The following is a 14,433-nucleotide window of genomic DNA, read 5'->3' on the forward strand; positions in this document are numbered from 1 at the left end:
GTGTGGAGGGCTTCTTCAACCTAGAAATCCTTTGATGAAATACACTCGATAAGTCCAAACTGTGACTTTTGATTTAATATCATTTGTTCTTTCCCTTTCAGCTGTTAATCCTAACGCTGGCTAAGAGTTCGGCCTCATTTTATCAATGGCTGCTTGAAGTGCTCAGGAGGATTTGCTCCAGTATTCACCAGAAGTCTTTGATATATGAGATTGTAGGCTAACACTGATAATCTTTTGTGAGGAAGTGTCACAATACATACATCGATCATCCAAGCCTCTATCTGTCAGACTCCCCCAACCCAACCGTATTTTTCATGACACAATGCAGCGCATGGCCTTTAAATTACCCATCTGTCTGACAAATCAGTGAGTGTGGCAGAAACTGGCAGCAGTTTGACGTCGCCTATCACTTTAACTGAAGTGAAAGTAATGCAAACAGATTTATGGGATCCCCTTTGATTATAGACTATGAATATATTTGGAATTGATGTTTGGGAGAGAGACACAACAGAGAAGCAGGAAAGGCTTGGGAGCAAAAGCACTAGTGTTGGCTTTGCAGCTTTGCACTTACTGTGAGGGAGATTGTTCTGTCCTAAATTTTTTCATTTCCCATATGGTGCATCTCATCTGAGTACCTCTGACCTTTTTTCTTATTTTTTTTTTTTACTTTTGTCCTGATTCATTAGCTGTTCTAAATTCATAACTTTATAAATAACAAGGTTGAGTTTTCTTAAATGAATCTGATGTACAACTGTTAAATATATCTATAGCATTCATTGCATATTATTAAGCAGTGCTGAATTTCCAATTGTGCTCTGAATAGAGTAGAGCACAGCAAAAGAAAAATAGCTAACAAGGATGGTTGCTCACTGCAATGCTGGTGAGGACTCCAGTTCTGTGATGGAGTAGAGCAAAGCATTGACTTGGGTTTTTTTGATCCAGTGGTTTATCTTTGTTGCAGAACCAACCAGGACCTTGGCTTTTGCCATTTGCCTCCATGAAAAGACTCTGGCCCCAGTATAATATTGCCCAGTTCGTGACCAAAGTCTGCTGTAACAAGCCTAGATTTTTAGAAAGGCAATTTTGTCCTACTCATGATGCTGTTGTTTAAGTGTAGTGGTGAATTGTGATGCTGAAAGCTGGGACAGAGAACTACTGAGTATGTCTCATGTGCAGGCAACAACATGCCCATTCAAACAACTCATGTCTGCAGCTGAGCTCTTGAATCCTTGAGCCATCCAGTCCAACTAAGTGGTAGGGTGGTACCCTTTGGGTGTTAGTACATTTGTTGAGTCATTTTCTGAGCTCTCTGGAGCTTACACAAGCTTCGTTTGAAATGCTGCTTGCCTTCCTTCAGAGAAGCCATAGACTTAAATGATTCTCTTCTTTTTAAAGAAATAGTTTTCATGAATAAAGGTGCAGGCATTAGAAGTCACTTAACAGAACAAATAGTTGTGGTGCTGCTGTGATGGTTTTTGCCTGGTTTCCTGAGGAAATTGTGATTTTTGGGTTTGCCACAGAAACTCAGCCCATTCCCTAAACACCTTCAGAGTTTTCTCATGCCAGACAGCACTGATCCAAGAGCAATTTGTCACTGGTGTGGGTTCTTGTATTCCTGTTATCACAGCCACTGGTAGCTAGGGCGAATCATGATCTACAGCTGCTTAGCTTTGAAATAAGTTTTCTATATTTGGAGTCCTTCTCCTGAATCTGCCTGGGGGATGTTGGCTTAACCTTGAGCTCAATTTAGTTTGTGGACTGTAGCATGCAACCTACCGGAGGTGTCTGATTGAGGTTGCCATGTAGGTTTTGAATTACTCAGAGCCTCTGGCTGCTCTCCACAGGAAAGGCTAGGTGGTCTTTGGGGTCTGTCTGTCTCTCTTTCTGTCTGGAACTTGGTTAGTGGGAACCTATGCAAAGTTTTATTTTGGCTAAAGGAAACCCTGAAATATTTGCATTTAGCCTATGGTTGACATCCTCAGTGCTTGCATTTTTTTCCAAACCCAAGCTACTCGTGTTTTAAAATCTCAATCCGCAGGTCCTGCATCCCACATCCATTCTGAAAACACATTCATTAGAGAGCCCTCTGTGCAAGTCCCACAACTCCTTGGTGTTTCTGAGGGAAGCCACATCTACATTGGGGCACAAAAGACAGATGTACTATCTCATTGTAATGTTCAAAGCATGGATACCAACCAGGATAGGATCACTGTGAAAATGAAAGCTACAGATTTTGTCTTTGCTAATGTTGTTCCTCTGGTATAATCCTGTATGAGTTTTTTTCCAAGCACAGCTTTGTCAGTCAGGGATCCCACTAAGGCAAGCATGGCTTTGGTGAAGCTGTCACTTTAGGCACATTCTACATAGCTCTAGTGGCAGAGCAGAGAGCACATGTGAGCAAAGTCACATTGTAGTCCCTTTTGGTTTAAACCAGTCCTGAGCTATTCACTGTAGGCAGGAGCTCTGAAATTCAAGGAAAGCATTGGTTTCTAGTGCTGAGCTTCAGTACAGCATGGTTTGAATGTCATGTCTAGGACCCAGTGAATAATACTGGATGAAGTGCAGCCTGGCCCCTCTGCTTATAGTTCCTTTGAGTATCTGCTGATGAGTCAAAGTATCTTCATTTTACAAATAATGAATTTTTCTTTACCTCTAGGGGAGATGCATAAACTTCACTCGGGTGAAATCGGATGGAACCTCTGCCCCTTACAGCCCACCACCGAAGCTGCCACGACGTGACAATGTTCCCCTCAACAACGCTCCAAGGAATCCTTCTTCTCCTGTGTCTCTGCAACCCCCTTCCAGGCAGCCGCCTCCTGGACCACCCCCATCCCGAGCCCCTCCTGGACCTCCTCCTTCGCGCCCACCCCCGCAGCCTATGGCTTAGAGAGCAGCAAAACCCTGACCGACTAAACATGTCTCTTTGCTGAACACAGCATATTTATTGAGTATCGGTTTACAGTTAAAGATATCAGAATTTGTTGCTGGTCAGCAAAAAAAGAGAAGAAAGAAAAAAAAGAAAAATAGCTAAGTGTCAATTTTAGTTTATGAATATATTTATACCACACGTGCTGAGTAAACATTCAGATTCAGATAGATTCAGAGCTATGGGGTATAGAAACAAATCAAAACAATCATCTAGATACAGTAGCAGCTTTTGTATGTATACATTTGAAAATCTATTTAGATATGACATTTGTCTGACTTGGTATGTCAGATCATTCATTAATAACTTTAGCCGGTATACGTGCATCAGTGGTTTTGATATCTGCCACCTGCAGGTTGGTTAAACATAGCTCATTGAGGAATTTGCTTTCTTTTCCCTAACAGTACTGCATCCAGATGTTAATATGGATCAATAATTGCAAAGATAACTTTCTGCCTCTGGTTCTGCAGGTGGAATTTCTATGAAAGTTACAAGAAGCCTATATAAATAATGAGGTAAGATGAGACTATGTGCCAATAATCTAGCTCAGTAATACAGCATATAAGAGAGGTATATTTTTTTCACCTGGAAAAATCAGTTTTGAGCCTGCCATCTCTGCGTATATTAAGACTTGGTTGCATGGGATAACCACTGAAGGCCAGATACTGTATCTAAAAATCCAAACGTTGGGCAAGACTTAAGTTCATATTTGTCCAAAGTTCAGAGGAATTTTGAGAAAAGCATTTTGGCTGGGTGTTTAGTTTTCATTTACAGAAAATATAGTCCAAAATGGAGCAAACATACATTCGAGTGCAGATGCTGTAATATGCAAACAGTTTGTGTTATTTATATCAGTAGCACTGAGGGACTGATTCTATTGTTATTTAATTAGATTGTTATTTAATTAGATAAACTACTGCCAAGCAGAACTAGATCCTTTCATGATTCAAACATAAATTCCTCTATAAGCAGCCCTTTCTTTAGATAGCCCAGATCCCAATAATATGTAACCTTGCAGTCTGCCTGTGGTTGAGAGGCATGATGTCAAGTGTGAATTGTTCTTTTATCCTTCTTTTATATGTTTGGCTAGAGGATTTCCCAAACATTGTGCTGTTCACCCATGACCTTAGTTCTGGGTGTCATCAGAAAGCGATGTGAGCACCCACACAGAGGTGGGAATTTATGACGCGGGACTGGTGGTCAGCCCATGATTAGTGTTCACTAAGCAATACCTGAGTGGGTTGTGCCCAGAGCATTCCCTAGTGAATTAAAAATAACACCTGAGCTTGCTTTTTCTCCACTACTACCTATCATATTGGAGAGGGTAACTGCAAATCCCTGTGCTGGTTCGCTTTGGCATTGGCTGTGTTATTAGGATAGTTGTAGAATTAATGATATGTTGCATTATGACACAGCATATACCTATTTCTCCATCTGTGTGTGGGTGTGTAGCACATCACAGTAGTTATTGGCACATAAGTCCAAGATAAAACACTAAATGTATCATGCAATTGGTCCAGATTTATGGCCTTTTCGTGCAGGTGCTATAGGCATATAAAGTTGTACTGGTACAAACAGAAATCAGGCTTACTCTTTCCAGTGGAAGTCCCACTTGCAGAACATCACACCAAGCTCTCATCAGTCTATGCTGATCACTGTGACATGCCGTGTGTATGCAGCTGAGGCTGTCAGATGTAAACTCAGAAGAACCACAGAGCCTCTTTCTCCTTTTGCACTGCTCTGCTCTCTTGAGTTATGCTCTTACCTCATGTATATTGGTGCAGGTAGTGGAATCACAGTCGTGGGTGCCAGCTGCCCCTGAAGCTGTTCCTAATTTAGGCCCGAGCCAGCAAAGCACTTCTGCATGTTTTAAAATGTCCTGCAGGTCAAGAGAAACTTCCTTATGCTCAAGTACTTTGCTGACCTGTGACTTCATTGTGATCAGAAAGGAGAATTGGGATGCACTCAACCCTATCCTCATTCTTTTTAGACACTTGAATAGGTTTGCATTTGGTTCATAAGAATGGATTTCTGTTTGTAAGAGGAAAAAGAGTGTGTGTATGTGTGTGTGTGTGTCTGTGTTTGTGTGGGAACTGTGTAGGTTTTTGTTGGGTTTCTCTTCCCTTCACAAAAAATTGCTCAAGAGTGGCACTGCTATGAATATAAAGGCTTTTTGCAGCCAGTGCAATACAAAGTCATCACTTATCTCTGTTTCTTTCAGTTGAAAGGTGAAACTAAAACAAGTCCAATTTTCCACTGCAGTTCTGGTGAAGCTCTGCTTTTGACACCAGTGAAAGGAACTGGATGACTGCAGGGAGAGGGTAGGAACCTGGATGTGGGGGAAGGTGCTTTACAAGCAGACATCACTGACTGGCATTATGTTGGTTATATGGAAGCCTGTGTGAAATAACCTTGCTGAGTCTAAGACTATTTGTAATAATGTGTATGTACAGTTGAACCTAGCAGCTTCTCACAATGGTCATGTAAGAAAAATTACCCAACAAATTTAATCAGGAACTGAAATAGCAGAGGGCAATAAAACTGATTCCTGTGCCAGGACGAAACATGGCTTTAGAGCTCTAGCTGCTTGTGGGATGGGGGAAGACCACTGTTCTGTAGACACCAAGTCTCTTTATCAGGAAGCAGCAATGAGATTGAATCAGTGAACTGATGGGTCAATAGTTTAGCTAATGAAAAGCCTGTGAGCTGGACTTTGTATTGTTGTGCACCCCTACAGATCACGGAAAGGATGAGTAGAGTTGTTGCAGATTTGCACTGATGTTAATGTTGGTAGAATTTGACTCACTACCAGTGACAGTGGAGGTGTTGGCTAAGGGAGGGTTTCTCACAGTCACACATCCAACATGCCTGTTGTTTGCAGTTGACGGGAATATTCTTCTTTGTTTTGCTGGGATCGCAGTCTTGCAGAGATAACAGATACTAACAGTTTTTGCATAACTTGCAAGTGCAGCAAGAATAGGAACAGCTTGGGCTTCTAGGTGATCAGATATGATATAGCAGGAAGCACCATGGATTTGAAAATTAGATTCACATAAACGGAGTTCCCTGCATGAATATGTAGAAAATTAAGCATTTAGTGTGTAACTCAAGTTTTGGCTGCAGCTTCTGTGACCGGAGCCCTGCAGATTTAGTTTGCTGGTAAAGTGGAAGAAGAGAAAGTGAACCCAAACTGAATTGCCTTTGCAAAGGTGGGGGCAATGAATGTGCTGCACTGGCTACAGAAAAGCCTTTTGGTTGTGTAGAAATGTAGCTGTTTGCAGTGATCTCAGGCATTGTAACAATGCAGTAGGAGAAACTGGTTGCTATTTTACTGTCTGTTGAACTTTACCTGGTATAAATCAAAATAGGCAAACTGAAATCAAGGCAAGAATTCTGCTGAGAATACTGAATATCAGCTGAGAACTGTCTGAAAATAAATTAAGGGGCAAAATCCCTCTAACTGGCTTGATGTTTCAATGTTTGTTTCAGTATTACTGTATGTCAGTTGTGATTACAGTAGTTACATTGCTAAGAAATGTCCTCATGGTGGATGATTCCCCTGTATTTTCCAGTAGTTTGGAAATCCATCATTTAACACTTGCAAAAAGTGAATATCTAATGCTTCCCCAAAATCCAAGAGAAAAATGTGGATTCAGGGCATCTTTGGCTCACACTTAGCACAGATGTGAAATGACACAAGGTGCAAAGCAGCAGGGAGGGAAACCCTGTGTGTTTAGAGCTGATACAGAACCACACTGATCAAAGCATATTTATGGCCATCTTTCAACCTCAGTGCATGTGTTGCCATCTGTGAGAGTAGCCTGCAGAGCAGACGGTCCTAAATGTAAAAAAGGAAAAAAAAAAGAAAGAAAGGAAAAGAATCAGCTCCTTCTCTGAAAGAGCGAGGATAACAATGAACGACATTATTTCATGGACTGTACCAGTTCAAATGCATGTGCACCTGGTGCTCCTCATGCTTTTCACTCCTGTTGGTCTTTAGACAACATGATCAGTAATATGCTTTCTCTCTTTAATTGTATGCTGGTTTTATTGTTATTACTTTGGTTTGTTGTGTTGTTATTTGTTTTTATAAAGAAACATTTCACTGAGAAAACAGCCCTACTTCTGTAAATATAGAGTTTAATTTGGAGGAGACAGCACACTTCGGGATGTTACTGCTGGACAGTTATTTATTAAAAGGGGCTCAAGGTGAATAAATAGAGGTGGCTCAGGATACACGCATGCAAGTGTGATAATGCAGTATAGCATTTTCAGTTCTCTGTAGTTTTGGGGTAAGGGGAATTTTTGGGTCATCCTAGTTTGTTTAGAAGTTTGTTACTGATATACTTTTGAATAATGCAATAGAGATTCCTAACATATACCAGTGTAGCTTATGATAGATTTTTCATTTAGGAGGAAGAAAGAGGAGTAGAGAAGGAGAAATGTTTTAGTTTTTAAGGGGGGAAAATGTACTATACTCATTTTGTTTCTTTGTTTTGTTTTGTTTTTGTTTAGAAAGATGTATGTTTTCAAAACAGTGGGGATGTGGCTGATACACAGCTGGGGCATGGAGATGAGGGACAGAGGAAGCAGTTGGATTTTTGAGGGACAAAGAAGCTTTACATGGGGGTGTGGGTTTGTTACTGGTACACGTGCTACAAATCTCTGTAACGGACATGCTGCTTCCATGTTATAATCATATAACCTTTATGCATTTTAGGCGTGTGCTCCATTTTTCTGAGAAAACCTTGCAAATGTAATGCCTGCATGAAAATGTGGGAGATGTAGCCAAAGTCTTATAATCCAACATAACGTAGTCTTAATGGATTCAAAATCAACAATAAAAGTGCTTACTGGTTAAACACTACAGAGAATTTCATTGCAGAGTCATTTTAAGAGGTGATAAGCTTGTCTGTGCTTCCTAATCAGCTCAGCCATCGGTCAGGAGAAGAACATGGAGTTGGGCAGTCAAAATTCCCATCCCCAACTTGTTACTGATTCATTATTTAACTAGAAACAAGTGTATGTTCTGTGCCTCAGTTTCATGTTTCTAGCCTGAGAATTACAATCTTTGCCTAACTCAAAGGTAAGCTGTTGTTTTTTGAAACGGTAGAAATGCTGAGTAAGTTGGGCTGGAGTCAGGGTTCAGCATTCATTTAGACATGGATCAGGGTCTGAACTTATTGCTGATATCCTGAGGTCACCCAACACATAGAAACAAAGTAAAAGCCATGCAAGATAAGATGCTAGAGCTCAAGACTTTAACAAAGAGAAATTCCATGGCAAAACCTACACTTCTGGAAACACTGGGGGCACCGGGCTTCAGATCAAACTACTGGTTTTCAGGAGTCCTCTCTGAAGGACACAGGACTGGATCATAAGACTCCTTCTCCCTCATTGTCTTTGACTTTTTTTTCTTCTCTCCCTGCTTCTAATCCTTTCTCTGTATCTGTTCAAGCCCCATGGAGGATGGGGAGGGGACACTGATGGAAACATAAGACAGGCAAGAAGGTCAACGGGGTAGGCCACAAAAATCTCCAACCCCAGCAGGCTGCAATTATGGGTAATCAAGGCTGCTGCAAAGCTGCTGAGCTGTGCTATGCACTCAATCTGCCAAGCATGCCAACCACAGCCCTGTGTGGAAGGGGAAAGGAAGCTTGTCCTTGCATGCACACAGCACATGTGAGCTTCATCTGCACAAAGCAGTGAACACAGATTTTTGGGGATCTGGTAGCCACACAAACTCATCATGGCAAAGCAGGTGGGACCTGTGTGGTGGCTGAGCCAAGCATCCCCTTCCCTCTTGGCAGCTCCAGCTGGCTGTGCTGTTAATGGGAACCAAAATCCTCAGCCTGGAGCTGTGCTACTCCCTCATGAAGTCAGGGGCTCTGACAAAAGCCCAGCTTGCTCTCACTGTGCTCCTCAAGCTGGCAAGACAATAGTCATCCAGTATGGTTTTGTGGCCTTTGCTCTTGTTTGTTCTTCCCTCTGCTTCTTACTCAAAAAGCAGGCTCAGGCTCTTGGAAGAGATCAGATAAACAAAAGCAGTCCTGGAGCCAAGGCTCTGGGCATTTTTATTCTGCATTAACAAAAACCCAACACTGGCTGCAGCTGGGGCTGGTTAGGTTTATGCATGTCTGAGACAACAAAATTCAGATTTGACCTGAACTTCCCCAGAGACTGGGAATGTGCAGATCCAGATCTTTGGTTATGGACTTGTCTATAAATAGCTTCTAGTGCTGATTTAGAATCTTTCATCAAATATACTTTACAGTCTCAGGAGTGGTATGTACATGTTCACATATGCCAAAGTACCCTATCTGGCTGTATGGAATTCAGCAATGAGAATTTTATTAGCTTCAGCAACCTAAGCCAGGAACTGAAAAAATACTCTTTCCCCCTGTCCTTCCATTCCTTCAGAAACCACAGGCAGAGCATGTTGCCATGCTGGAAGTTGTCTGATCTTTACTCTGTGAATGTGCTTCAGCTTTTGGGATAGGACTCATCTCAAGTTTCATCTGTTTCTGCAACGAATTCCTCCTCTCCCTGCACATTGAGGACCCTCCTTTTCACTGCAAGAGGGCTTGCACTGGAGCTTTGTAGCCAGGTATTACTCTGATTTCTGACTGCAGCACAGGAAAACTGTGAGATTAGTAATGAAATTAATGAGTTCCCTGAAAGAAAGGTTTCCTGCTGGAAGATTTTCCCTGTGCCGTAGATTGAGAAATGTTTTCTTGTAAGCTTTCAGAGATGCAGGATTGCATGGGTAAATACTTCACTGAAGGTCCTCAGATAAGCCCATCTCTGTCTCAGTCACAGAGTCCACTCACTGAAGTGAACTCTCCTCACACCAGCCATGTAGTAGCTGAGTTGCCCTTTGTCCGTGCTGGTGTCCTCCATCTTGCCGATTCTGGGGCACAGACTGTTTCTTTGTGATAGAAATAGGGGCCCTGCAGAAACCTGTCCTGGGTCCTATAACCCAGAACACCTCACATTGGACATATGTACTTTTCCCTGATGGCAGAGGGTTATGGGTTTAGAGCATGAGTTTTCCCAGAGAACACAGTAACATCGCTTGTCAAGACATAGCCACGTGTAATAAACAGCCACGTGTTTGCCACAGGTTACTACATACAGCAACTCTACTGATCATGCCTCATGCACTGTTAGGGTAAAATACTAAGTGCCCTCTAATGTTTTGTAGTCTCCATTTTTCAGTACATAGCAAGACATTTTGAGCTGAAAAAAAGAGCCCTAAGATTCCCCTTCATCATCAAAGGCATATTTGGCAAACCAAAGCCAAGGAGAAAATATGGCAAGCATATGTGGCAGCTCATTCTCTTCAAAAACACAACTGTTCCTGCTTTGTGCCTCTCCTTCCTTATGCATCAGGAATAGCTTAGCTAACAGTGAATGTGCCTAGCGGTAGGGGCTGGTCCTAGTTCAGCTTTGGGGCTTTTTTTCCCCCGCTATTTTTTTCTGGATTTCTGTGTAATATATGTTGAGATTTTCAGTGATAAGGGGATTCCAATACATCAGTGAGTATTTTGGTTCCGACTGGGAAGTGCTACAATGTCCTCCACAGACAGGTGCCTTCAGAAGGTAGTTAATAACCCTTGCAAGCCATCATCATCCTGACAGTAGACTTCAGTTTCCCATAGTTCACCAGGAGACTCCTGCTCCAGGAATGCACACAGCCTGAGTCTGACACCATGAGTGACAGCCCATCTACCAGGACAGCCATAGAGATCCTGGTGGGGTTTGTCTCTGCCCAAACTAGTGGGTGTGGCCAGGGGCCAGTCATGCCTTTCTTATCCTTCTTTAGGGGAAAAAGTGGGCAGAGAGAAACTGTAACTCTCTGCAGGCTCTGGAGTTCCCCAGCCCTCTGTCTATTTTTGCCAATACTGATGGTTTGCATTGCTGAAGTGAGTCACAAGTCAAAATATGAAATAGCTCATTTCCCTCCAAGCCATACACAGGAGCAAAGGAGCAGGTCTGCCTCTAACCCAGGCCAGCTGGACCCAGCACAGTCCCGGAAAGAGCATGCAGGATGCTTCCCAGGTGGCCTCAGGCAGCATCTCTGCCATGGTCTCCTGGAAGTTTATCCGGAGGATATGTTTTTTGCATCCCTCATGAATCATGTTGTTCTCCTTTTCCTGAGTCATGCACTGGTGGCAGCTGTCTGCTTCCTGTGGGTCCTGAATTGCAGTCTGCTGGTGCCAGGAGGGGCTCTGAGGGGCTGATGGAGCACCTCTGCATTCAACAGCTCTGCAGGGTTGTATCTGTGGGGTGGCATAGCCAGCACCAAGCTTTTTCTTCCCTCCTGTGAGGCTAGTGCAGGCAAATCAGGCTATTGCTGTTTCTCTGCCCTCCATTTTGTGCCTCAGTTTCCCTTGCTGTAAGGACAGATCCCAGCTCTGGCTATTTGAGCACTACAGCTCTGGACTCCTGGCCAAGCAGTTTCGGCAGCTGTAGCTATGGTGGCTCCTCCCACACTTTGCAGCTGCCAGCTTTCATCTCTGGGTACCTTTGCAGCTCTGCCTGAAGCAGAGAGAAGAGGCTGGAGAGGCTCCTAGCGCTGGCCAGGCACATGACTCATGTCTGGCATTGCAGTATTTTTGGTAGCTCAGGAGCAGCCCCAAACTCAAGAGCAGGAAATAAGCATAAGAATAGCCTGTTGATGTGTTTGCAGCCAAGCAAAGTGCATGATGTCTCTCTGCCAGCATCTGGTCCCAGCAGCCCCTTTCCTGACCAGCTTCTGGAGAGCTGCACACGGGGGATGAGCTGTGAGGAATCTCTTGTCTCTGAAAGTCTGTTAGTGCTCAGACAGCAGGCTGAGATCAGATGTCATCCCCAAAACCTGTTGGATCGTTATTGTAGGGTTTATCCAATGAGGGCTGACAGAGCCTTCTGTAGTATGAATGCTGTGGGACCCACAAAGGTGCGGCCAGAAGATGCTACTTGGCATGGCTGTCACTTCTGGAAGGGAAGCTACTGCAGACAGGTGCTAGGATGTTATGGCATATGGCCCCACCCCAGAGGGGCCATTTGGGGTGGCATTCTGGCAACGCTCAGAGCTCTTTAAGGGCAGTGCTGGTCCAGGGCGAAGGAGGGGGGCAGCAGCCATGGTGGTGGGAGCAGCTGTATGGCAGGACTCAGCAGTCTGTCCCACAGTGGAGCAGCCCACTTGGACTTCACCAGAGCAGAATGGGAAATCACCCAGAACAGACTGGGAAACAGGCATTGCTTTAAAACAACAACAAAAAAACCTGTTTCAAGCTGGTTTTGCTGTGGAAATCCCACATAAACTGGCAGTTCCACTTCCAGCAACAGCCTCTTCTACTGCCCACAAAGTGTAAGTGCTGTCCTGGTGCCCTCTGTTCATCTGTCCTCTCTGGACCTTCTCACCTTCTGAGCCATTGCAAAGTCCATATGCTTGGCTGCAACTTGCACAGTTACTAAGCAGGGGGAAAATCCGTACTCAGCTAGGTAGATCAGGATGCTTTTGTCCACAGTGCTGCCAGTAATCTTAGAAGGGAGTTTATGCAGATGCATATCTATGTGGTTGAACTGCTTCACCAAGACAGACAGGCACACACCAGGAGAAAGAACCGTATGTTGATAGAAATGGGAATTGGAAATAGGAATTGTAAAACTCTTCTGGGATAAGAGTTTTCATTTGTTTCTCAGTTACCATTGACTTGGAAGCAAAGGGGTACTTCTGCTGCCCGTATAGGAATTGCTCAAGTCTCTGCTGAGATTCTCAGAAGCTCATAGGACCACAATCAGACACGCTGACCTAACAAGAGCAATCCCCCAGATATCACACAGCTTTTGCAGCGATGTGGTGCTCTCACTAACGTCCAGCACTGGAGAAGATGACTATCTCCTAAACCAACAGCATCTATGGTTATACATCTTGTACCAAACTGCCTCTCAGCAATTAGAAATGGTTGGATGGCTAAAGGCTGCAGCTAAGATTCAGTTCTTGGATTGGGAAGGGTTCAGTGTTTCTGGGCCATTCAGTAACAGAACCACAGCTAGGTAACTGTAACCTGGCAGTCCCGCTACTCTGTGCTCTGTGTTTACACTGCAGGCTGATCCATGAAGGAAGCCTGGGATGTGCCTTGGAGCTGTCACCTCTCCTCCTTCCAGCACTCCTACGCCTCTGACACAGCCACTCCCTCTCCAGTTTAATTCGTGCCTGTTTCCAGGCCCTGTCCTTCACCTTCCTCAGAGCTACTCCTTGCTTAGCCATACACCTGCCTCCTGCAGCCTGCATGCAGAGCCGAGCTGGTGATGCAGCAGTGTGCGTGAGCCTGTGCTGTTTTCCACACTGGAGTTCATACAGGCACACTCACTGAGCTGTGACCTCCTTGCTGTATCACTATCAAAGAGACACAGATCAAACCTGAAATATGCCAAATAAAATTTTCCAGGCAAACAAGCTCTGACTAGCGATCCTGTTTTTTCTTACACTTAACTGTGAGCTGATGATGGTTCCTTGTCTGAAATGTTCTGCCCTCATTTATCACCTTTTTGACAAAATTTGGCACTGAAGATAACCGACAGTTTGGGACACAAGGTAGTCCATTGAGACATGAGTGAATACTTGGTGCCATTCTGCAACTGAGACGCTGTGGTCCGGTGAGGCTGACTCTTGGGAGAGGTTGTTTTGATTTCTTGCTCTCTCCATGACCCTGAACACATCCTCTCTGGTTTGACTTCGTGGACTCTAATCACCTCAGTATCACAGAAAGACTGGTCTGAGATCACCCACCAGTATCTGGAAGAGTTCTCTAAGAAAACTTTCAACACTTGCCCTAATAATCTGTGCACTCTTTAAATCAGTGATTACTTTTTGGCTCCCTACTTCTTCAGACTCAACAGGGCCATGATCTGAAGTGCTTTAGGCCCTTGGTGCTAGCACCAAGAGACAGTACTACTATGCAGTGCTCCCAGACTGTGCTACTGAGCAATTACAAGCCATCATTCCTAGACTAGCTGAACTAGTAGCATCTCATGGAGTGTGCTCGAGGACACTGTCTTCCAGCTCTAGGCTGGAATATGGCCACTTCAAAGCTCAAGGCAAACCAGCTGTGGAGAAGGACCTGAAAAAGAACACTAAATGCAATCAAAATGAGATATATAAGTAGACAAGGAACCAGTGTCAAAGCTGGATGTTCCCTGAAGCACTAGTAAGTATTACCTCTAATTTTACCAGAAAATCAGAAGTGACACCATGTTCTCTTGTTTTTTAACTTTATGTTGCTGCCTTGCTACAAACAGCTGAACTCATACATATTCAGCGATGTGAGAAAATTTTTCTCTTTTTTAGTTCTTAGGTTGCTCTGTGTGAGTGTCTCCATCACAGGTAATTTCAAGCAGTAGGACTGTGTTTAATTGTCTACATACACCTGTACTTAATCCATCAAAGAGTACACAAAAACCCAATCCCCACAGAGGGAGGTAGGTACATACACAAAATACTTCACAGGAAAGCATCC

The 14,433-nt window shown here is 43.7% G+C and overlaps 1 protein-coding gene across 1 annotated transcript in view; it reads left to right on the forward strand.

Moving 5' to 3' along the window:
• ANTXRL (ANTXR like) overlaps positions 1-7,800 on the forward strand; it is a 57,201-nt gene extending 49,401 nt beyond the window's left edge. Inside the window, exon 18 of the mRNA XM_050305238.1 lies at positions 2,657-7,800. Within this exon, the coding sequence (XP_050161195.1) occupies positions 2,657-2,887 (231 nt within the window). The 3' untranslated portion in view covers positions 2,888-7,800. The remainder of the gene's footprint in view (positions 1-2,656) is intronic.
• The last annotated feature ends 6,633 nt before the right edge of the window (positions 7,801-14,433 follow it).

The sequence above is a fragment of the Myiozetetes cayanensis genome, unplaced genomic scaffold (assembly GCF_022539395.1).
Source record: "Myiozetetes cayanensis isolate MyiCay16 unplaced genomic scaffold, myiCay2020 scf10, whole genome shotgun sequence".
Lineage (NCBI taxonomy): Eukaryota > Metazoa > Chordata > Aves > Passeriformes > Tyrannidae > Myiozetetes > Myiozetetes cayanensis.